This window comes from Anticarsia gemmatalis, chromosome 16 (assembly GCF_050436995.1).
Source record: "Anticarsia gemmatalis isolate Benzon Research Colony breed Stoneville strain chromosome 16, ilAntGemm2 primary, whole genome shotgun sequence".
Classification (NCBI taxonomy): domain Eukaryota; kingdom Metazoa; phylum Arthropoda; class Insecta; order Lepidoptera; family Erebidae; genus Anticarsia; species Anticarsia gemmatalis.
Genome location: NC_134760.1, coordinates 2,254,345 through 2,278,071, shown reverse-complemented (window position 1 = coordinate 2,278,071; position 23,727 = coordinate 2,254,345). Strand labels below are relative to the sequence as shown.

Sequence of the window (23,727 nt, the reverse complement as noted above, 5' to 3'; positions counted from 1 at the left end):
AATACCGAGTGGATACTTGACTTTCCTTCGTATATTTACACTTAGCTAATATTTATCATAAATATATCTAAACACTTATTCAGGAGATTGTTTGATAACTATTGACACTTCATAATGTCACCCAATGCCTTTAGAGTCATTTTCTATAAAGACGAAACTGTAATTTAGCTAGTGTTATATCGCCGAGCACATGGACATGAACCCACTGCTCACCAGGCCCCCACAACCCAATTACCTGGGATGTAACACGATACCCCTCGATAAGATTGGTTTTCAGACTTTCAAGTTCTAACAAAGCGTCTCTGTGCATCGCGTCGGTGCTAGATTGACACTAGGTTGACCACTAACCATAAGGTATAAAGTAAAACTTAGCAGCTTCGGATATAGTTGTCACTTTAAGTCCTTATATATAAAACAAAGGTGACTGACTAACATAGTGATTTATCAACGCACAGCCCAAGCCCCTGGATGGATCGGCCTGAACTTTAGTATGCGGGTAGATGTTATGACGATATCCCCCAAGGGGATAAAATAGGGGATGATAGTTGGTATGAAAATTAATCTCTAAGTCACGGCAAAACGCAAGGCGGGCAATAGTTAGTGTTATTATAAAAGTCGTAGTCCTACTTGTTTTGAAAATACATTCATCCAAAGCCAAAGTAGGTAATTACCTACTAGTAATGAATTCATTCACTAAGATATTTTCTGTAACGATATCAGATATAAATAAAAATCTTGTATATTCATGTGTCTGATGATTGATCGATAAATAATTGTGGATAATACTATTATTATTTGGACCCGTGATGTATGCATGATACTTATCGACAGTCTAAAGTATTAAGAATGATTGATAAATAAGTTATTCGTTTAATCTTATTACCGTTTCGATTGACGTGTAAGTAATATACTATAACGTACGGAAAATAAATAGAATAGAATAGAAAGAAGGATGTAAGTACTAAACTAATTCAATTCGCTGATTTATTATACACTGTGAGGCAAAGACTCGATCACGATTATTTTTCTTCTATAGATTGGGCAAAGTGACCTATGCCCATAAAGCCTCGTCTATAATGTTATTATAATACCTGTAATTCAAATTATAACGTCACCGGCTTTAGTCGGTTAAAAATAAAACATTTATTTTTAATAGTTTTTTTTTAATAATCGAAGTTAGACTTGGGAACGGCATCAATGTAAGCCTTCACTTTGGGTAAAGTCACAACATTGTCTTGTAGCTTTTTGAAGTTGGGGTACTTCTGCTCTAAGTCAGGCATTTGCAGCATCCGCTTCAGGTACGCGAACATTCCCGTGAGAACAAAATCACCCCACGTCAGCTGGAAAAACATTTCAAAATCAAAAATATATCTAGCTATTCTTATGGTTTTACTTTCACAACAAGGAGAAAGTATCCAGAATTCCAGACCCAATGAAGAAAGGTTTTTGTAAAACATAATTCAAATTGCTACAAGTTGTTATACTGTAATTTATTGTTCAGACCACTTTTTTATTACAGACAGATCACTATCTACTTACGTTTTTTCCTGTGGTAAGTAACTCTCCTTGAATATCGAATTCCAAAACTGAACTTAGTGATCAAATTATTAAATTATCTTACCTTTCCACAAGCCAAATGTCCATTGTTCCTCTCAACAATCTCGTTTAACTTCTCCAGAAGGGAAGGATATGTGTTTTGTAAGAAATCTTCATGCCTTTTTGCTTTTATATCTAAATCCTTCTCATAATATACTAAGGCCGCTTCTGTAATTGACAGGATTATAAGTAATTAGCTATTCCACTAACATAACACTCACGTAAATATTATAACTTCTCCAGATCCCAAAATCATATTGTGTCCAATACTATAAGCAAGGTTAGGTTGCGTCTTTTACATTACTTAAACTGTTTGACGAACTATCAGCCATACACCTGTTCCTCGCTATATATATATATATGTTACTGTAAAAGTCCGAACGGTGGTAAATCCTAAGATTTTCCGGTATAACCTAAGATTTACCAACTCGCAATGATAAAGTCCGAACAGTTCTTTTATTTCGAACTTTTACCTATGTTCACTCGATGATATCGAGATGTCGCCGGAGCCCCGCTTCGCGGGGCTCCTCCTTCTGTGTGGTTAAAAAAAAATAACCACGAAGGCTAAGGTGGGAGCTTCGCTTCGCTCGCTCCCACCTTAGCCTTCTAACCTAACCTACCCATGTCGCTTTGCCCAAAACTCCTTCTTTATAACTATGTTACAGTATATAATTATACCGTGAAATAGTTAGAAACATAGCTATGAAGGAGGATTTTTTTATATACCGTAACATAGTTTTTAAAGTCTGGCTTGTTCGGACTTTTACCATTGAGAGTTGGTAAATCTTAGGTTTTACCGGAAAATCTTAGGATTTACCACAGTTCGGGCTTTTACAGTAACATATATACTAGCTGACCCGTGCGGCTCCGCTCGCGTGAATGATTTTTTTTTACTAATACAAAGCTTAATTATTCCTAAACAACAAAATATGCTTTTTTTCACGAAAAATATTCTCAAAATTATTTATATCTCATATAACTCGCGCTAAAGCATATCCGCCATTAAAACTGTTGCCATGACAACGGAATTTTGTTAATTCAATGTCATTATGATCTTGATTATTCGCGACTTCGGTGGCGAAACTTGAATTTTCCCGGGAAATGCGTGATTTTCCCGGGGTAAAAAGTAGCCTATGTCCTTTCTCGGGTATCAAACTATCTCCATACCAAATTTCATGCAAATTGGTTCGGTAGTTTAGGCGTGATTGAGTAGCAGACAGACAGACAGACAGACAGAGTTACTTTCGCATTTATAATATTAGTATGGATATTATTTACTTGGTTCGAACAACCTTGCATGCCTGAGAGTTCTATAGAACAGTTCTTGAAGGTATGCAAAGTCCCCAACCCGCACTTGGCCAGCGTGGTGGACTCAAGGCTAACCTAACCCCTCTCTCATTACGAGAGGAGACTCTAGCCCCGCAGCAATTTATTTATTGGTTCTTGACCCACAATACTTACTAGCACGGATATCCATAAGGAAGTCAATATTCTGGTCGATCTCGAAGGCTTCTTCTTCATCGTCGCCGGCGAGGCCGTACTTCCTACCCAAGTACCTGCTGATGGCGATGCTCTGTGCATACAACTTGCCATCTATTTCTAAGATCGGGATCTGACCAAATAAAGTCTCTGAAAGTAAGAAATTTTATATGAATTTTTATAATACACTTTTGTATTGATCTGTGCCTCGCCCTGTGGGAAAGTAAAGTGATATTATGTATATATTGTCTGTGTGTATTTATATAGAAATACAGTGTTTCTAATCTGCATGGTAACTTATGTAAAAATCCATAATATAATCAAAATCCAAGGTAGTTTCTAGTTTGTTTCCTCGGCAAAATTAAATTGTTTTATAGAAATTTGGTGTAAATATGTAACATACATCATACATTGCATCTTTCGGTATATTATATGGTCCCACAACACAAAATCAAGAAGCATTCTTGCCGCCGGCATACGCACAGTGTGTAAATTTAAAATAACTATAAAAAGAATCTAAACTTCATGAAAAAGCATTTCCATAAAAATCGCACAAAAATAGCGTAAAATTTCCATCAAATATTTATTTATCTAGCTAAAATCGTCTAAGCGTGTCTATTTTTAAATGAACCACATTGAGTTAACGGCCAAGGTCGCCGACGATACTGGCTGAATACAGCCGGTACCTACATAATAATTTTAAATGTGTAACCAGCCGTGTGTTGTCGTCATAGAGGCTTGGCTCACAAAGTCCATAGAATCTTATATTGTTGTTTGTAATAATAATAAGTGCACTTTCATTATGAGGTTTTTCAGTACAAATTGATAATATCAGAGACAAATTGAGTTCTTGTGTATTAATCATCATATATTTTTTTTCAGAAATCGTCGCATCATCCACCCAAGTCTCCGAACTAGGTACTTAATGGCATTACATAAGTACATATAATACATACTAATGGCGTTCAAAACAGACCATTTTAGTTTAGCCAATCAGAATGAAGAAGGCTTTTGTCCAGCTGTGAGACGATTACTGACAAAAAATGATCAGGCATCATTTAGGTATAGGCACATTTAAATTAACTAATGTTAAATAGTGCATAATGATTTTTTGACAGAAAAATAATAATCAGATAATGCCATACAACTACTGTATAATGTACTTTATCAAGAAAACATAAAACACTTATTGCTTTATATTTTAAATTGCCATTACTTTTGGAGTCATAATGTCCGCGTTTCTCATAACATCAATATTTCCACATAATGAGTTATTGAAAGTGAAACAGACGTCAATTTATAAATACAATGAACGAGAAAGATAGTATTGTCTGCAAAGGACATAGCTTCTTTTAATCACAGGATGTTGATAGTCGGAATAACTAAACTTATTATTAAATGTGAACTCGTTTTCTCGTGCAATGAACTGAATAAAATTTATAGCAGAGTTCTGTTAGTATCACGAATGAACACTAACAGTGCTGTACCTTTTTTTTATTGTGTTTTAACTGATGATATAACTTCTTTTCTTAATTTTGTTTTAGCGGGCAATGATTTGAATCTAAATGTAGGTAGGCATTATCAACATGCGCACGAGTGACTTGTCAAGCACTCGGAACTTCTTAAACTATGGATGCTGGCGATTACTATGCTCCAATTTAACAAACTTAAGAAACTTAATTAGGTATTATATTTTAGTATTCTGGTCGATACTCACTGGACTTGTATTCCGGCCATTCTTCGAATGATATACGGTGGTCCTCAAACTCTTGACCTCCGTAGGCAAGGAGCATCCTCGGAGCCTCCCCTAATCCCTTGAGGGGGAAATAGTGGTACACTACTTTCGGCATCCTGAATGGATATATTCTTTAAGCAAACAAGTAAATTATGACAAAAGCCACACCTCCACTCTGCCTCGAAAATGATACTGGTTCTACCTGCTAATGGTACATTAACAGGTTTTATGAATATTAATTCGCGCGTTATGATATAAGCTGGTTTTACGTTCTATACATAGGAAACTGACTCTATATTATTTGCAACGTTATGGGCAACATAGGCATACATTCTTTCAGCAGACAAGTCCTCTAAGAGATTTCAAATACGTCAGTTGCTGAAACCTCCCATGCCTACAAATTTTTCATATAAGGTGACCTCATCCCATTCTCTTTCAAACTTTTTGTCTCGCGGTCATTCTCAAGCCTTCTGAAAATGAAATTCGTACAAGTATTTTTCGAACAAATGACGACCTTTTTCAAGTCATGTGCAAGTAAAAAGAATTTATTTAAAATGAAAATGATCAAATAGTCGACTAAGACTAGAAATGACTAAGAGTGGCGCTCTGCACTATGATTGTCAAATTCTAAATCAGCGCGGCAATGGCAAGTGTCACTGCTTATGTCAAATCATATGTCAAGTCAACAAAGCTGAAAGTTACCGAATTTTTAAAAACAAACCCTGAAATTGTGTAATTAATATAATAACAATATGAGCCAAAGGCGAGCAAATAGATCCAGGGGAGGGGATACTGACGACGTTGCAGGACTCGAAGATTCTATAAAGGAATGCGTTCGATTTATTTTATGTAAAGAAGGCAGCAAGATTCCGATAAAACGCGGCGAAATTTTAAAACACCTCAGTACTGTTTGCCAAACAGCAACAAATCTAGTGAACATAGTAATAATTGAAGCCAATAAAGTGTTGAAAAATGTCAGTAATATTTACTTTCGTAACAATCAATTCAATCAATTTTAAGTTGTATCAATCTCAGGTTTCTTATTCATAACATTGTTTTACCAATCCGAGTTTTAAACCAAGTGCAAGACTAAATAAGCAGTTTGGCCTTAGTGACTATCAAATAGATAGCCACATAACAAGACTGTGAGATGCACATCAACACAGAAAAAGTTCCAGAAAAGTTTTGGTCATTTAACAACTTTTTGCAACTACTTTCCAGGTCTATGGCTACAAATTAGTTCAAGTGGAAGCTAAGAGTGGTATTCAATACATAGTAGTATTGAATGAGGAATGTGAGTCACTACTATCAACAGTAACTGAAGAGCATCACAGAAAACTATTGGTTGCCGCACTCATGCACATTTTCATGAGTGGTGCACCTGTCAAAGAAGGTAATGTAAAATTTTCATACATTTAGTAAGATGAAAATAAGTAAAATAAAATGTAAAGTTCTATTCGGACTGAACCTTTATACTCTTGCTGCTAGTAGTGGAACTTTTCGACAATAAGTTGATGGGCAATAATAGGCAGTACTATGGAATAAGTTACCAGTGTTATGACCTAGTTTTTGCAGTAGGTTGGTGGAAACAGATAATGCTTATATTTAAATAGGTCTCATCATTACTTTACTGTTTTCACCAAGTTATTAAAGAATAAAATAAGTTTATTATATTCTGTGTGTCATTAGTCCCCTTACTTGTTCTATAATAAATATTCTTCCTTTACAGAAGAAATGTGGAAGTTTTTAGCAGAAGCTGGCTTGCTAGAGGAGAGTGATAATGTGAGCCGGAAGCTTCTAACAATTACTTTTACTAGACAGATGTACTTACAATATTCTAAGGTTAGTTCATTATCTGTTCTAAATTGTTTAAAATAAGATATTAAATACTGGTATTCAGCTGCATCTGGTCAGACTGAAAGCTGACTACAATGTAGTTGGGAGAAAAGCTAGGCTGGGAATACATTACCAAAGGCCTAACACTCAAAAATAAGATTTTCAACAATGTTTCATCAAACAAAATAAGCTCTTATTAGGTCTCAAAGTACCTAAAGTAAAGTTAATAGCAATATCTTAATACAAGGCTCCCAGTCTTAATACAGTAATTTAATTGTGTTGAAAATAGAAGGAATAGTCCATAATATACCTAATTTTCAATGTTGTTTTGATTTTGTTTTGTAAAAATTATAACATTAATTGTTTCAGGTTGGTGAAGGAGACCTTGCAAGGTTTGTGTTTCAATGGGGACAAAGAGCTGTTGAAGAAGTGCCTAAATTATTCCTACTAAACAAAATGGGAGAGGTAATCTTTCTGTATTCATTTTAATGCTATTAGAAATATTAGGTCAGGGAAAAAGTCTTTACGCATTATAGTATGTATGAACTTGTAATAAAATCTCTTTGGCTTCACAAATGAAAATGATTACACGGTTCATTAGGTTTCTTTCAGTGAGCTCACGAGGTACCCAAATATCGAGCTTTTTTGAGAAAAGGTTTTATTACAAGTTCATACATAATTATTATAATGCGAAAAGACTTTTTCCCTGGCCTAATAAGTACCTTGGTTAAAATTGTGAAATAACAAAAATATTCAGTTCAAAACATGTGAGCCAAATGTTAAAGTTTGTATTTTGTTTTCAGGCATTTGAGAAAAGTCCTGACCATTGGTGTGAGCAATATAAAGAGGCAACTGAAGAAACATCAGAAACATGATACATTCTATTCATAGATATAGTTCATTTATGTTATATTACTCAATTTAAAAAATGGAGTGGATTACTGTGCCTTCTAAGAACAACAGTTCTGTTATTATTGTTAGTTTGTGCCATCAAACATTTTAAGTTAGATAAAGATGGTAAAGTTATTTGTGTGCATTTGAACTTGATTCGCTAGACTAGAGAATTAATCAAGTTACGAAGTAATGTATGAACGCTAAGAATTTGTTAACTATTCCATTTTAAATAAGTGAAATTGTAAATAGAAGCAGTAAATAGTTGTTTTGATTATTTTCCTTTTTTTTTATTTAATAGCCTTTAGCCCCATTGTAATCAAGGCCTCTATTTTTATTCCCAAGATTCTAGTCGATCTAGGTATAAAGTTACTTTTTTTAAATTTAGTAAAGCATTATTTTCAGTCTTAACACAACTTAATTTACAATAAAATTATTGGGGATGCTTACAGAATAGCTTCAGTATAAATAATGTATGCTTAGTATAATCTACTAAACTGTAATAAGCTTTACTTCAGAACCAGCTGCATGCACATCCTTGATCCATAGAGTTTTCTTGCCATGGACGATTCTTGCTTATCATTTTGACATTAATGACAGTGACAGATAACAACTCAATAGACGTCAGATTGTCAAATTCAGCTGTATACTGAGCGAAGTTGTGCAGGGCACACTTTTTAAAATCAGTGTCTTCATTTCTTAGTGGCTGGACCATTTTATAAACTGTGTACATAGACTGCAATCAGTCTAATAGTTAAAATGGCACAAACAGCAGTTGCACCGCCAAAGGAGCGTTATATACCAAATGGACTGAAATTCGCGTTTGGCGGCCTTGCTGGGTAAGCGATCTTATTTTAAGATAGTTTGTCCTTCTTCGAGAACCAATGTCATTAACGGAAGTAGAAAGTTTTGATTTGTAGTTTCATTGGACTTGTGAAAACAAACCTTTGCTATATTAAGTCATAATAAAAGTTTAATATGAGAGTCCTTGCTCTCGTTCTGTACACGATACGGCTTTAATCAGTTAATTAATTTGTGCCGTGATCTGCAGGTTAAGAATTGTTATTGATTACATTATTAAGATTATGTAATAAACAAGAATTCTTCTTGTTACCGGGCCTCTCCTATAAATTATTTATGACATTTGGATGTAGTTTTATCACTTGTAACTTGATATAAAATAAAACTGGCAAAGAAGTAAATTTATATAGCCTTGTATTAAGCAGAATATTGAGGTCTGCAGCTTTTAGTTGTGAGTGATCGACATGACAATCATGATAAAATACGGAATGTAATTTTAAAAATAAAATAGTATGTCTCATACTACATTGTCCTATAATTGGTACCTGAAGCCAGGAATTAGGGTCCAAGTTGAAAGCACATGTCTCATTTAGGTTCATTATTTAATATCAAATATTCACCGATTAAATACATTGGAAGTTAACTTGACTAAAAGCAAGTATACTCAAAGACAGGAAAATCCATTCAGGGCCACATTCATGTCTTATGGTATTTTCAAAATTCTTAAAAGGTACAATATCAGCTTACAATGGAATACTTTTCAAAAACCTCAATATCTTGCATTACTCTTGAGTTAGTTTAATATAATTTATACCTACTTATTTATTAAGACACTTAAATGACATGTAGGTAATTATGAAAACTGTAAAATATTGCACCATAATTAGAAATTTCACCTTTCATACAAATAGGACATAACCATGACCTTTTTCATACGGCATTTGTGCCAATTACAGCAGAATATGTTAACGGAACTCAAGGTTGCATGAATAACATAATTTACCATAACTCAACTATGAACTATGAAGGTTATGCAATATTATAGTGAAAAAGTATTTACTCTTTCATATTTCTGCCCTTGAAAGATTAAGATCATGCAATTTTGCGCTTTTCAAAGATATAATTAAGTTATAGGTATTTTTCTACCTACCTATTTAATTTTATAGTAAACTTTACAATTTTATTGCTGTTAATGGCAAACCATTTAAAATATTTTCGGTAGCAGTCAAATCTTGTACCTTATAATAATATGTAAGGACTTACCATGGGCCCCAAGAAATTGCAATGCGACTATCTACATTGTAGACACCTACTGTAAACTTTACACTTTCCAATATAATAGGCATAATGTTATAACAAAAAAATCATACCAATCTATCAAATGGACTAGAAAAACAAATACATCTTACAAAAATGCAAACACACAATGATTTGCAAGGAAGGAAAAATATTCGTGACACGAAAATTTTCCCGCCAATGAAATGTCAATCTCACGTCAATGTTTTTTTTTTTAGCATGGCAGCGACATGCGTCGTTCAGCCTCTGGATTTGATCAAGACGAGAATGCAGTTAAGTGGCGGAGGTCGGACCTCCTTCGCGGTGGCGGGTGAAATCATCGCGAGGGAAGGATTCTTTTCTCTGTACACTGGTCTATCGGCCGGTCTTTTGAGACAGGCTACGTACACTACTACGAGGCTTGGAGTCTATAACTACCTGTTTGACTCTTATAGAGAGTGAGTATTCTTATTTCGTATTCTTAATTCGTATTGCTTTGTTTACATACTAGATTGATCAATTGATCATGCGAGTTTGTGTTTATAAAATAGAAATATTGTAAGGAATTCTGCCCAGTATTTTTCCTTGTTTGATTTTATATCCAGCTCCACTTATATGGTAATCAAGTTGCTATAAAAACTTTAAAAAAAAAACCTTTCATCAATCGTCTTCCTCATTGAAATCCTTGTTTTGTATGTCATGGAAAGGTCACATTAATCAAGAAGATTTTAGTTTTATTTGATTAAACTATATACCTACTTAATAAATAATGTAATTGTAAAAGAAGAAAAATATCCTAAAAATACTCAAAAAACTAAAATCCAAATTGCCTTACACCTAAACTATAGCTAACAAAAAAACCTGTACTGTGTACCTAAATACCAAGTAATCTTTATATTCCCGACCTACCTTACTGGATTATTCAATTTCAAACGGAACAATATAACACAGTAGCAAGGCTCAACAAGGGACATGATAATGCATTGTATGAGCTATAGATATAACGCGACTCGACCTTTTGACATCACCGGTTTAATGCACTATTATGTGGTAATATCGGTTCGATGACACCTGATCGCTTTTAGCCCTTTCCCTCACATAAATTAATATAGCATAAGCGCAAAATAATTCTATATTAAGCCATAAATATTTTAAAATAAAAGAAAAAAACAGAAATAAATGTTCCTTGATTTTTCGTACCGTGCGTTTAATAACGTCAAACTTCAAAATCTATGGCAAATTTTGACGATGACAAGTGTACGATGATATTGACACATGCACAGTAAAAAATGTATATACGAGATAGTTATAAGATATCGTATACAACAAATAAGGCACATAAATTATCTAATTGTAAACGTATTTCAATTTTGCAGTACTTTGTAAGCCATTAATCTATGAATAGGTATTGTACTATGGCTACTATAGACTGAATACCGATTGTCATAAACTAAGCCATTGTTTCGTAACCACGGCTATTATTTCATATCACCTTGGAGTGTCGAGAACGTTTAAAACCAAATAATTTCGAATAAAACACACGTACCTTTTGCTACCTATTAAAAATTCTAAAGGAATTCTGTTTGTCACGCTTTCACGGTTCAAAATGCAAAGCGATTTCGAAAAATCCGGCCAAGTGCAAGTTGGACTAGGGCGCGAAAGTTTCCGTACCATCTATACTAATATTATAAAGCTGAAGAGTTTGTTTGTTTGAACGCGCTAATCTCAGGAACTACTGGTTCGATTTGATATATTATTTCAGTGTTAGATAGCCCATTTATCGAGGAAGGCTGTATATAAACATAAACATAATATAGACACGCTACGACCAATAGAAGCAGAGTACCAGTAAAAAATGTTACAAAAACGGGGAAAATTTCGACTCATTCTCACTTATGTGATGCAAGCGAAGTTGCGCGAGTCAACTAGTCTTTTATAAAACAGTAAAAAGAATGACGTTTGTTATATGGGAACCTTTAATAATTATCTATATTTTATTTATTCTGTTATTAAGTCAGTCGTCATACCGATATCGATTATCAATAATAATGACAACTGGCTGACTATAACGATTCGTTAGATACAACCTGGTGACAGACAGACAACGAAGTCTCAGTAATAGGGTCTCGTTTTCAATTAGTACGGAACATTAAAATAAAAAAAGTTGTCTTTTGCAAAGATTTCTTTTGATTGATTGATTTGAATTCGACTCTAAATATATCGAGATGAGAATCAAAATGATATAGCTACATAACTATCATAATATTGTCTTTGCATGATGTAATCTGTATCTGCCAAAACATCAAAGATATTTGATGTTATCTTTGCAATTTGCACACGAATGCAGTCGCGACTAGAAACTAACAATAAAGAGTATTTAAATGTCTGAAATTCATAATATTCAGTTCTTAAAATAATTCTACTCCCAAGCGAAAGGGGGATTAAGCCTTGAGTCCACCACGCTGGCCAAGTGCGGGTTTGGGACTTTGCATGCCGTTAAGAACAATGTTTAAACATGCAAGGTTTCATCACGCTGTTTTCCTCCACCATTACACACGTAAATAAATGGCAAACGTAAATAATATCCAATTCTAAATATACCTACTTCAATCATAATATGTTTTATAAGAACAATATATTCTATAACAGATGTGTATTGATGCTCAGGAGTCAATGACACAAATTGCAAATAGATTGACGTGTTATTCCAATTGTTGATAACAAACATATTTACGATATTCTTATGTAACCTGTTTATCTTGCATGGAATATTTATTTATAGACTGATCGTTGCCCGCGATACCAATATCGTATTGTTTTTGCAAAAAACGTAGCGTAGTGCACGTCGTTTTTAAAAAAAATTAACCCGCCAGTCGCTAAACAATCAGTGGGTTAAGCGAAACTTTGCCGCCGACGCTCTCCAGATGGGTATCCGTTTAACAGTGTTTTAGCTGACCGTATCCAAGTTTTAGAGGGCACGTAAAGAGTTGGCCTGGGCTCGTAGCGGTAGTTTATCTATTCATTAGCGTTTAAAATCATATAAAAAACACCTCATTAAATAGATAAACTACCGCTAAATGTACTCAGAAACTGGGTAAGTAACTCAAAGATCTTCGAGCTTAAACATGAACAACTGCCAAGCTTTAAGCAAAAATCTGTTCAATAGTTACCTTTCTTTAGAGATTAAGTTACTTTCGTATTAATAATATGAGTATGAAATGTAAACGGGACGACAAAAATCTTATTACGTAGCAAGGTATTATAATTTTTATAGTTCACTAAAACATTTTATGGCGTTGCGCCGGATGTGCGAGTGGATTACAAACGTAAGATCGTTTATATGAACTATGTGTATGTAAGATGTATCATATTTACCGCAATTTGTGTCAGATTACTCTTATGGGAACACTGAAATGATAGTTAATGCTTGGATACTGCGCAAAGGACGGTCATTCTATCCGCCGAGCTTATCACTCTCTCAGATTCTTACTTAAGTACTTCACATTTCTGAGGCGCTCATAGTCAGTTGTGCTCACCGGTCGGTAAACGATCTTTGGGTTAAACAATCGTTGACGCGGTCATTCTATAGATGGGTGACCGCATAGGCGCATAGTGAAATTTGAACTGAGCGTCTCCGTGCTTCGGAGGGCATGTAAAAAGTCGGTCGCGGTTGTTGTCAATTAAGATAACTGTCGTTAAGCCACGTCAAAAGCCTTTCGGGCGGCTTAAACAACTTATAATAATGCAATATAGGGAGCTCCAGTTTATTTTTGCACCAGTACTTTACTACCAAGCTGCTCCACTGATCCTGGATGCACTAATGATCTCAAAATAGGCAAAATACCTATCATAAATTCTATACAGTATCGATGACAAAATCACCTTTCCGATCTCTTATTGTCTAGCTATCGGAAGTGCATAAGACATTCGTCTCCGCATATCAGCTCGTCAGTCAACAGTGACGTCACAGTGACGTCACAATGACGTGCGCCAACTAACCGCTGATGCTGACTTTGACCGTGTTCAAGAACAAAACATCTCGCAAAAACCCACCCACGTAAAAACACTAATGACTTTGGAATTCCTTGCTGAAAACTATTTATAATGTGAAAGTAGTTGCTGGTAATTGCTGTAAAGATTTTCACGTGTGATATGAAAAGATAATATATTCTAATCTGCATACTATCGTTAGAAAAATATAAGTGACTGGCAGATACACGCTTTTACGGATAGTAGAAAATTAATTGAGTATAAAAATAACAGTATTTAGACGAAATAATATATCGTATTTTTAGAATTCATTTAAGCAACTTTATTTCTAAATGTCATGTCCAAGGCTATATCTGTGTATTTTATTTTCTATAAACTTATTAAAATGGCAATAAATAGTTGGTGTTTTGTAATCAACTTTTTAGGAAATTAGTAAAATTATTATCATACTTACTTAACTTAACACATTCAATTTATTCTTCGGAAAGCACGTTCAGACCAATCCAAGAGTTTAAAAGGCTCGAGTAGACTTAGGATAATCCAGCCTTCAGACCTTCGAGTCCCGAGATCCAAAACCCAAAACCTTGAATGCGCCTTCAAATCGATTGAGACGAGAGACTTGAGATTAAGCTTCAATATGATCATAATTAGAGCAGCAACTTCGTCCGCAGACAACAGAAATAAACATAATAAAAGTTTTAGATATTTTTTCTGTCGCCGCTTCATGCCTTAATTCTTCTCCAAAACGGACTGTTTTCTTAAACCTATTCTTCATCAGGCGTAACGGCGGCGCGGCTCCTGGCTTCGGCACGAAGACTCTACTGGGTGTAGCGGCCGGGTCTATCGGCGCGTTCGTCGGCACCCCGGCAGAGGTGGCCCTCATCAGAATGACGGCTGACGGCAGACTGCCCAAGGAACAACGCAGGAACTACAAGAACGTTGCTGACGCTTTGATGAGGTAACAATCGATAATTTTGACTATTAATTAGTGTAATAATGTAATTATTGTCATAAGACATCCCCCGTTCGGGTGGGGAACCCTGCCCGGCAATGGGACAGAAATGGGTTAAAAAATAGGGTAGCTCCGGATGCCAATTATTAGAAATCCGCGGATGCGGATGCTATTGCGGAGATTTTATTCCAAACATCCGGATATAGATACGGATGTGAATACAAATATCCGCAACACCCCTGATCTGAATTCATTAAAAGTAAAGCTTGGAAGTTAAATGAATCGAGAAATCCTATTAGTTTCGAACTAGCGGTCAAACATGATAGATAGTTCGAAATTGAAGAACACGATTTGATGATGCTGAAAGGTAAGTGGGTTTGATTCCCACTTGTAGCAAATATTTTTACGATCCACAAACTCTTTTTACGTTCCAGGCCTGTTGTTAAGTGTTTGTTGTTTGTTTGTGAAGACCCCGCCACACAAGATCAATTCAAAGTGCGTTAATTGCCTTTTAGAAAATAGAAGATTTTTTCAGGTGAAAATCTGCTCTTGTATGTTCTCTCGTTCTAAATTATAAGCAAGAGCATTAAAAAAATAAATATAAATAGGCTCTCAATAAAAACTCAAGTAAACTTTGCTTGTAATATGTTTTTATTGCAGCATTCTTAATGGACGGTTATCTCAATAAGATAACAGGTTACAATATGTGTTAATATAAACATTATATACAAATATTGGATATTTCTTACTATACTATTCTGAGGCAGGAATAGGTACTCATGTTTTTTGCCGTTATAATAGCTGCTTCCAAACTTTTTAGAATAATGTCTTTGGATGTTTATTTTTCTCGATAATGCTTTATTACATGCCTGACCTAATTTTAGCTAGTACCTACAGAAATATATGAATATATAAACTAAGTTTATATCGTTGGGATAAGCAAATCCGCGTATATAGCATTGGATAAAACCGCGTATCTGCATTTGATCAGATTCTAAACGACGAAGTTAAAACTTGTTAATATCGTTATTTAAGAGTCATTGATTGACGATATGTAAAAGGCAAACAATAATTTAACTACATACTTCGAGAATTATTTGCTAATAGTCATATTTTGATATCGTTATTATATCAAATTACAATATTTCCGTTGTTCTTCCTATTATTTTATTCATTGTGTTAATTATACAGGATAGTGAAAGAGGAAGGAGTTCTGAAGTTATGGCGAGGCGCCATGCCTACAGTGGGACGAGCCATGGTGGTCAACGCGGCTCAACTCAGCACATACTCACAGGTATATTATACATACAGCAACTGCACGTTTGATACAGTGGTTAACGTGGTCACCTCGCCGCAATAACCGTGGCGCCGCGTGTGGTGGGTTCGAATCCCACCTGGGACAAATCTTCGTGTGATGAGCACGAGTATCTGTTCTGAGCCTGGTTGTTTATGTATCTATATAAGTATGTATTTAGAAGTGTAAAAGTGTGTTTATTAGATACTTGGTTACGTAGTACAGTCAGCTCCAAAAGTAGCTTAACAACTTCATATTTTCGAAACCTCTGTGTTACGTAACTTTAATAAATACTTGATCAAAATCAGGTAAAAGGAGTTAGAATTAAACATTTCAATCAATGGCAAATGTTTTTTTCCATGGAATAATGGCACACTTCAGTAAAAGATTGAGTATGATCACCTACTTTTAGAGCTGAATGTACAAGCTCTGCTTAGTTTGGAATTAATCGTGTGTGAGTTGTCCAATGATATTTACGAGTATTTGATTATAAAATTTATTTAGCTTATATTTTAATTAATTAATTCTCGTTGTACACCAGGCTCGCGAGGTGTTCACGGCATACGTGCCCGAGGGTATATTCCTGCACTTCTGCGCCTCCATGGTGTCCGGTCTCATCACCACCATCGCCTCGATGCCGGTCGACATCATCAAGACGAGGTAAACTATATTTTGTTATTCATATTATAGCTTTGTGAATTCATTCTTAAACCTGTGTTTTTGTGAACGAAAGTGCAGTTTATGTATTGATTATTTTTGTATGTAACCAGTGATTTAAATCTCTAGAAAGTAAATAATAGTTCTTCATGTCTTCATTAAATTGCTGGCTTACAACTGCACTGATTATTAAGAGAAATCGATCTGCTATAAAAAAAACAAATGACCATAGATTAAAACAGTTTAACTTTATAACAAATATTTTTTTTCAAAGACTTAAAAAAATATTGCTAAAATTATATTGGAAGGTTTCTATTTTATTTTTCACGGCGCATAAAATGTCCGTATGTCTAAATGTCCCGCTCACGTCTCACAAACATCATGGACATGTTAATTGTGTATATAACACACTTGTCACTTGACACGCACCTATTACATACATCGTTATGTAACACATAAGGTCCTAACGTAAATATAGTCAATGATTAAAAAGTATGACCAATTGAAATGCATCGCGGAAAAAATATGATTTTATTTTTTCACTTATACCTAATCTATATTGAAATTTAACTTTATGGAATAAAGGCTTGATCTTCACTACATTGTCATAGTATAAAGCAAAGTCGCATCCCGCGTCTGTCCCTATGTCTGTTCTATATGTATGTTTACTTAGATCTTTAAAACTACGCAACGTATTAGGTCGGGGAAAAAATCTTTTCGCAATATAGTATGTATGAACTGATAAAATCTTTTCTCTACACAAACAAGCTCGATATTTGGGTACCTCATGAGCTCACTGAAAGAAACCAAATGAACCGTGTACTCATTTGTGGTTCTTAAAGCCAAAGAGATTTTATTACAAGTTCATACATACTATAATGCGAACAGACTTTTTCCCCGACCTAATATTTTGTTGCGGTTTTATTAATCTTTAAAAAAAAATGTTATTAGGATAGGTGATTCAAGAGTAAAGTTTATGAGTAAAAGTTGTAAAGGTTTTTTTGTAGAATAACTGTTTAAACCGGGCGAAACCCTGGTGGGCCACTAGTTTTTAAGGTCAATGATATATTTTTAAATGTTTGTTTTTCCTGGCAATAGAAGATTTAAATCCAAATATTTATTCCGTCGCGAATGTTAACTTAAAATATATTTTTCTTTACTTTCCAGAATACAGAACGCGGCTAAAGGTCAAAGCCAGATGGCAGTGGTGACCAACCTTTTGAAGAACGAGGGTGTCTTCTCCCTATGGAAGGGCTTCTTGCCCTACTACGCGCGTCTCGGACCCCACACTGTTCTGACCTTCATCTTCTTAGAGCAGATGAACGCGGCGTACTTCAGAATGACATAAGTCGGTGGTGTAAGAAGTGAAGTCGGTGGTGTAAGAAGTGAAGTCGGTGGAGTAAGAAAGTAAGTCGGTGGAGTAATAAAGTAAGTCGGTGAGTTTAAGTCCATTGTGTAATGTAATGTTTCTTTTTTTATATGTTTTGTCTCATTCTCTCTTGTGAAATACGTGGGATTGTATGAGATGAAAGATTTTTTGTAATTAAGTAATTAATTGGTCGTTGTTCAATCGAAAATAATTTAATATTCTAGGCCAATTTTTTTCATAGTTACAAAATTTTATGAATTATTTTGTTTGTTTGACATTTTATGTATGTTTTCAATACATTATCTGTCAAAATATCAAAGTTATTTGTAAAAAAAAATACTATGAGGAAAATTATGCCTAATAAATAATATACGATACGCCGACTCTGTCGTCCCCAGTGCATTACACTCAAGATAAAAAGAGATACACTATCAATTATGTAAATAAACCCTATCAGAATAATTAAGGGCTATCACGTGAACACACAAAACGAACCATTATCTCGACAATCTTCCATTACCTCGCTACAATGATAATATTTGTATTGCATATTGTAAATACACGCAATGGACTGATAAACTGTTATATATTTGTAAAACGACGATCAAATGTATTGAGGAATGCTTTTTAAACAAAACTTAGACCCAACGTTAAGGCCCGGCGAAGATACTAATAATTTCATACATACATATGTACATAACAACAGCTGCACGGATCGAACTCTGAGGTTAAGCTACGCTTGCCGAGGTGTTTCTGTGGATGGGTGACCATCTTGTACATATCGAGTTTCTCCGTGTTACGGAAGGCACGTTAAATTGTGGGTCCCGGCTGTCATTTTCGAAGACCTTTGACAGTCGTTAACAGTAGTCAGAAGCTTGAAAGTCTCACAACCAGTCTTACCGAAGGGTATCGTGTTATAACCCAAGTAACTGGGTTGTGGAGGTCAGATAGGATAGTTTGGAACAAAGGCTAAGCTAATATACATATTGAAATACATACAAAAATAAATCACCCCTTTTTCCCGTAGTGGTAAGTGTGTGTGCTTCTCAACTTGTACTCGTAAACGACGGTCCTGTATGACAAGATGTATGTATGTATATGAAGCATAGAAAGTTTGTATGGATCGTACCAAGTGGCTTTCTCTGGTCTCTGCCTAACCCTATGGGAAAAAGGCGTGATTTTATGTATGTATGTATGTATGAAATGTTTTTAAAACATTCTTAATTATTTTGATCGTCGATTAAGAATAACATCATATGTTTTCACTTTACAATACTCGATAATATATTATGTTTTATAAACAGTCAGTCAAATTGTCTACAGACGATATTGAATGTGGTATAAAATTACATGCATGACACACTTCGAAACTACCTAGAAGTGATCTAGAAGTCTCTAGATCGATTCCCGGGTCGGGCAGTGCATTTTAATTCGAGCAATAATATTGCACAATATAGGCTACTAACTTTCCGCCCGCGGCTATGCCTCTGGGTGGAGTGCAGGGTTATGTAGTCACCCGCCAGAAGGGCGAACATACTCACTAAACCGCCATGTGTGTCCTCACGGCCGCTTGTGGCAGGCGGCAGCGTGCGGCGGGATAACTGCCGAAGCATGTACAGCACGCAGCACGCCGCACTGTTGCGCCAATTTAGGGGTCCCTCACAGAGGCAACCCGCGGCTATGACTGCGTGGAATTTAACGAAAATCTTCTCTTAGTGCTTCTCTACACTTTTTAAGGAATCTTCATACCAAATTTCAACTTTCTACGCTCAGTAGTATCGGCTCTGCGTTGTCCATCAGTCATGCGCTCAGTATCGGAAGAGTTTATAAGGTTTAATCAGACTGATTGAATATAATGACTTTATTGAGTATTTTTTAAAGGTGAAGATATATGAAACTCTAGCGTTATATTCCAAATGAATTGCTGTTATGTATAAATAGATATATTTTTATATAAACGGTTGGAGACAGATAAATGTTTCATTATCGTCTCGTTAACAGTGATAATGACTTGCGTAATACGATGCTGACGTAATGTATGGAGAAAACGTTTATATACAGCGTGTTTGATATTTGACATCATAAGTCTAACGTCATGTACAGAGTGTTGTTTAAAGTGTTTTACATTTTGGGTGTTTTTTTTTTATACACAAGTAAAGTATAATACTGCTTATCTCCGTAAGAGCTAAGTGTGATAATGTTTCAATTTTTGCATAAGAAAAAAAATGGTCAAGTGCGAGCTTTTTTAATAAAAAAAATCAAACTGATGTTTATCGATTTGGTCAAGCGTGAGCTTAAAATATAATGTGTAAAATTAAATAAATGTATCTATTGTCTACTCGTTATTGCATATAATATCACTCTCTATTATCCAAATAATATAAACCCATATGATCTAAATAAAAAACAAACACTCCGTATAAAACTATATTTATTTACTATAAATAAATATGAACTTTGTACGTCTGTTGTCTCCTTGAATCATGTTACTGAATAACATTTCGTTTGATATATTTAAACTCAATGACTTTGAATACATTGACATAGATTTTAAACCATCATTTTATAGGGCGCTGGCTATTTTTATATCGAAATGTGTAATACGGCTAGGCAATTCTTTTGTTGATTGCTTAATTTCCAAGTGCAAGTTTGCATGCCCCTAGAAATGTATTAAACTAACTTAAGGCATGCAAGGTTTTTAAAATTTTCATGATTTTTTCCTTCATCGTAAACAGTTCATCACCGTGTGACTAAAGACCCAACTCTTCCCTATTCCGAGAGCCAATAGCCAGGTCCTGACTGAGCGAGCAGCCTGGCGAGGCAATATCTCGGTCCCGCTCATTTCGACCTAAAAGAAAAGAGACCTAGATATTGCCACGCGGGGCTGCTCGCTCAGTCAGTACGCAGCCCAACAGTAAAACAAGCTTTTTTTATATAGTGATTAAATTTGATTTCATGTTATGTATTCATAGTCTACTACATACTCGTATTTATATACCAACATTTTATAATTCAGTCGTACGATGCTACATCATACCAATTTTGTAATAACTTATATAAGAAGCTTTAGTTTATAAGAATACCATTTATATACAAATAGCATACACCTCTATTAACACCATCAGGTATATAAATAAGGCTTATGTATTTATGTACATTTGTGTATATGAATATCATTTAATCCTTTGACCGTCACGGTCGGCTATACTCGACAAATCAGAACGTGCTCACGACCCTATATTTTTGTCGACATTTGCCGACGAAAGCGTCGTGAGCACTTTCTGATTTGTCGAGTATAGCCGACTGTGGCGGTCAAAGGGTTAAAGAAAGACATCATATACCAAATTTTGATAGCTAATGGTGCTTTTTACAGTCGGCATATAAATGTGAAAATTCATTAATCAATTTTTCTTTGGGTTATATGTAATTTTCTGTTGATAAAGTACGTACCATTTAACTTTACGTGCCTGAATATGGCTACAGGTATGCAATAAAGAAAAATAAATAAAAATACTTTACCTATACAAGCATCGATATCGCAATTAAATATATTTTGTTTATGTATACTATCTAATCTTTAAACCTCTCTAAAGTGTAATGGACATATATATCTACGATATAATTACTCAATCAATCCGGTTATTTTTTTTTATCGTGTTTGTGAAATTTTTGATGCGAGATAAACAGCGTCTAGTATGTATTTCGGTTTCGTGGATTGTTTTTGTATGAAAAATATTATATGTATACAGTAATGTATCTATTTATATTGTTCTGGTTACCGAATAAAACTTTATTTTGAGTAACACTTAATTATGTCAGTCATTTAAACGAACAGTGTGGCGGCAGAAATTTTTAGTTTTACTCAATTCAATCTTTAAAAATGTATCTCTTATGAGTTGATTTTGATCGTTTTTCGATATAAGTGTTCAATTAAACTTATGATTTACTTTGTATCTTTATACATGAACAATATCATATGGAATGATAATAATTTTCCGATAGGAAGATATGAAACTGTCAAAATATATATTTAAAAATATCACCTTTAAATAATATTTAAACAGTGTGTAATATTCCGGATGATTTAAAAATGTGTAAATGTATTTATTTCGAAAGGAAGTTTTTTTTATTTATTGTGCCAAAATGATTTTCATAGCGTCAAAGCTTAAGATTTTGGTTCTACTTCATACATTTCTTTTTAAATATAAGTACAAATATGTTTTGATATACGTTTTATTGATTTGTGAATGATTTTTCCCAGTTCGCAGTTAATTTTGTATGTACAAACACAAGGAACATTTTGAAGAATAACCTTTGCTATATAAAAGATCCCTGTAATTAAATTCTTTAGAAAGATGACAATAAAGTTGAAAAAAGTAGATTTTGAGTTAAAGAATCGACACGAAATTATTCTCCAAATACTTTTTCGAATAACTTACATTAATTTTGATTCCATGATCTATGCAGTGCCCTCTATTGTAAATCAATTGCATTAAATATTTGTCTATAACATGAAATGTCAAATTAATTTCCCGTAAATTACGCTAGGGGCGCTGTCTTTCATACAAAATTTATCGATAGTTATTCGATATTCGATAGTGTTAGAAAATCGACCCACGGCATGTGTTTTGGAAAGTTTTACAAATTAGATATAAAATGTATTTAAGAGATTAAAATATTATTATTAATTTTTTTTGGCGCGATTTTATAGACATCTCATTTTTCTTTTTATGTTTTCGTTTTGAGAATTGTTTTTTTAATTTAAATGTTTAGTGATTCACAATTGGCTTTTAGATTTATGCTTTTAAATGTTCCTTTTATTAGCTTTTAGAACGATTGCAATGTTATTTCATATACTTTTCTTGTAACTAAGTACTTTAGAAAATCTATGTTTTATCACGCAAAAGGTACGCAACTCGTACATAAGAATGGATTCGCAGAAAAAGTATTGTTTTTTGTTTAAAATAAAGAATATTGTGGATATTTCTAACTATATGTGTGTGCAAATGGATATTTGTGCAATAAAATTGGTATATTTTTATCATATACTACTGAATTTAAGCTCTGTATACAGAGCAATAAAGTTACCTTTCTAAAAATGCGCACAAGGATGTTTTTTTGCAATTTCGCTCTTATTTGTATTAGGATAATGTTGAAATCGTTCTAAACCGATCTGTATAAGTTAGGGTGCAATTGTGATAAATGCTGTTAATATTATATATTTTTATAGAGCGCTTTATTATTTGTGACTAACGAAGGAACGAAGCAATGTTGTTATAGAATAATAAAGATCATTGTTTTGAACTATTTGTTTTATTTAATACTTACTTTTTCTTTGGTCTCTGCCTACTTTTATAGGAAAAGGTGGGATATTATGTATGTGTCTACCAAATGTAAATGGACTAATCACGGACGGGTATTGGATACCAAACTGGGCAATGGTAAGACATCTGGTAGACCTATTTTCAATTGGACTTCGAACAAATATTTGTTCCGTGTGGAACTACAACTCAATGCAGACTGGACACAGTGCTGTGTTAGATATAGTAGATACAAGCAAACAGAATCTGTAGTAATTTATTATTTAATGCATTCAATAGTTTCTATATAGATGCAAAATCCCCGACTTGCACATAGCTTGGTTGAATCAATGCCTAACTCATATCTTATTTCGTAAGGAGAAATTTGGCAAATAGCGATTTCTATGTAATATATTTTGTCAATTTTTGGTAAGTATTGGTAGGTTTCCGACTTCTAGTTCCACCTATAGAGCCAAAGTGACTGTAATAAAACTTTTCTGTATCGTATTCTATGGTAACTTGACATTCAATAATATAAACTTCTTCAATACC

At 34.3% G+C, this 23,727-nt stretch overlaps 3 protein-coding genes across 3 annotated transcripts; 2 read left to right on the top strand and 1 right to left on the bottom strand.

Moving 5' to 3' along the window:
- Positions 1 to 1,135: 1,135 nt before the first annotated feature.
- Positions 1,136 to 5,044, bottom strand: LOC142979150 (glutathione S-transferase 2-like). The gene is made up of 4 exons (XM_076123924.1): positions 4,793 to 5,044; positions 3,058 to 3,225; positions 1,622 to 1,764; positions 1,136 to 1,340 (listed from the first exon to the last, which is right to left on the bottom strand). Exons 1-4 carry the CDS (start codon positions 4,923 to 4,925, stop codon positions 1,164 to 1,166), a joined length of 621 nt encoding a protein of 206 aa, XP_075980039.1. The 5' UTR covers positions 4,926 to 5,044; the 3' UTR covers positions 1,136 to 1,163.
- A 414-nt stretch (positions 5,045 to 5,458) lies between these two features.
- On the top strand, positions 5,459 to 7,814 carry LOC142979390 (non-structural maintenance of chromosomes element 3 homolog). The gene is made up of 5 exons (XM_076124269.1): positions 5,459 to 5,784; positions 6,032 to 6,203; positions 6,540 to 6,652; positions 7,016 to 7,111; positions 7,450 to 7,814. Exons 1-5 carry the CDS (start codon positions 5,563 to 5,565, stop codon positions 7,519 to 7,521), a joined length of 675 nt encoding a protein of 224 aa, XP_075980384.1. The 5' UTR covers positions 5,459 to 5,562; the 3' UTR covers positions 7,522 to 7,814.
- A 355-nt stretch (positions 7,815 to 8,169) lies between these two features.
- On the top strand, positions 8,170 to 23,179 carry LOC142979235 (mitochondrial 2-oxoglutarate/malate carrier protein). Its single transcript, XM_076124054.1, has 6 exons — positions 8,170 to 8,376; positions 9,853 to 10,071; positions 14,382 to 14,561; positions 15,747 to 15,849; positions 16,391 to 16,509; positions 17,674 to 23,179. The coding sequence occupies exons 1-6, from the start codon at positions 8,297 to 8,299 to the stop codon at positions 17,852 to 17,854; spliced, it is 882 nt and encodes a 293-aa protein (XP_075980169.1). The 5' UTR covers positions 8,170 to 8,296; the 3' UTR covers positions 17,855 to 23,179.
- The last annotated feature ends 548 nt before the right edge of the window (positions 23,180 to 23,727 follow it).

What these genes read in the sequence shown, in the direction of transcription:
- LOC142979150 (XM_076123924.1), bottom strand. Translation starts at nt 4,925, where the DNA reads ATGCCGAAAGTAGTGTACCACTATTTCCCCCTCAAGGGATTAGGGGAG. An exon ending in CCTTATGGATATCCGTGCTA is followed by an intron (nt 1,765 to 3,057) that starts GTAAGTATTGTG and finishes TGTCAATTACAG; the next exon opens with AAGCGGCCTTAGTATATTAT. An exon ending in GACATTTGGCTTGTGGAAAG is followed by an intron (nt 1,341 to 1,621) that starts GTAAGATAATTT and finishes ATGTTTTTCCAG; the next exon opens with CTGACGTGGGGTGATTTTGT.
- LOC142979390 (XM_076124269.1), top strand. Translation starts at nt 5,563, where the DNA reads ATGAGCCAAAGGCGAGCAAATAGATCCAGGGGAGGGGATACTGACGAC. An exon ending in TGGTGCACCTGTCAAAGAAG is followed by an intron (nt 6,204 to 6,539) that starts GTAATGTAAAAT and finishes CTTCCTTTACAG; the next exon opens with AAGAAATGTGGAAGTTTTTA. An exon ending in TACTAAACAAAATGGGAGAG is followed by an intron (nt 7,112 to 7,449) that starts GTAATCTTTCTG and finishes TTTTGTTTTCAG; the next exon opens with GCATTTGAGAAAAGTCCTGA.
- LOC142979235 (XM_076124054.1), top strand. Translation starts at nt 8,297, where the DNA reads ATGGCACAAACAGCAGTTGCACCGCCAAAGGAGCGTTATATACCAAAT. An exon ending in GCGTTTGGCGGCCTTGCTGG is followed by an intron (nt 8,377 to 9,852) that starts GTAAGCGATCTT and finishes TTTTTTTTTTAG; the next exon opens with CATGGCAGCGACATGCGTCG. An exon ending in GTTGCTGACGCTTTGATGAG is followed by an intron (nt 14,562 to 15,746) that starts GTAACAATCGAT and finishes TTAATTATACAG; the next exon opens with GATAGTGAAAGAGGAAGGAG.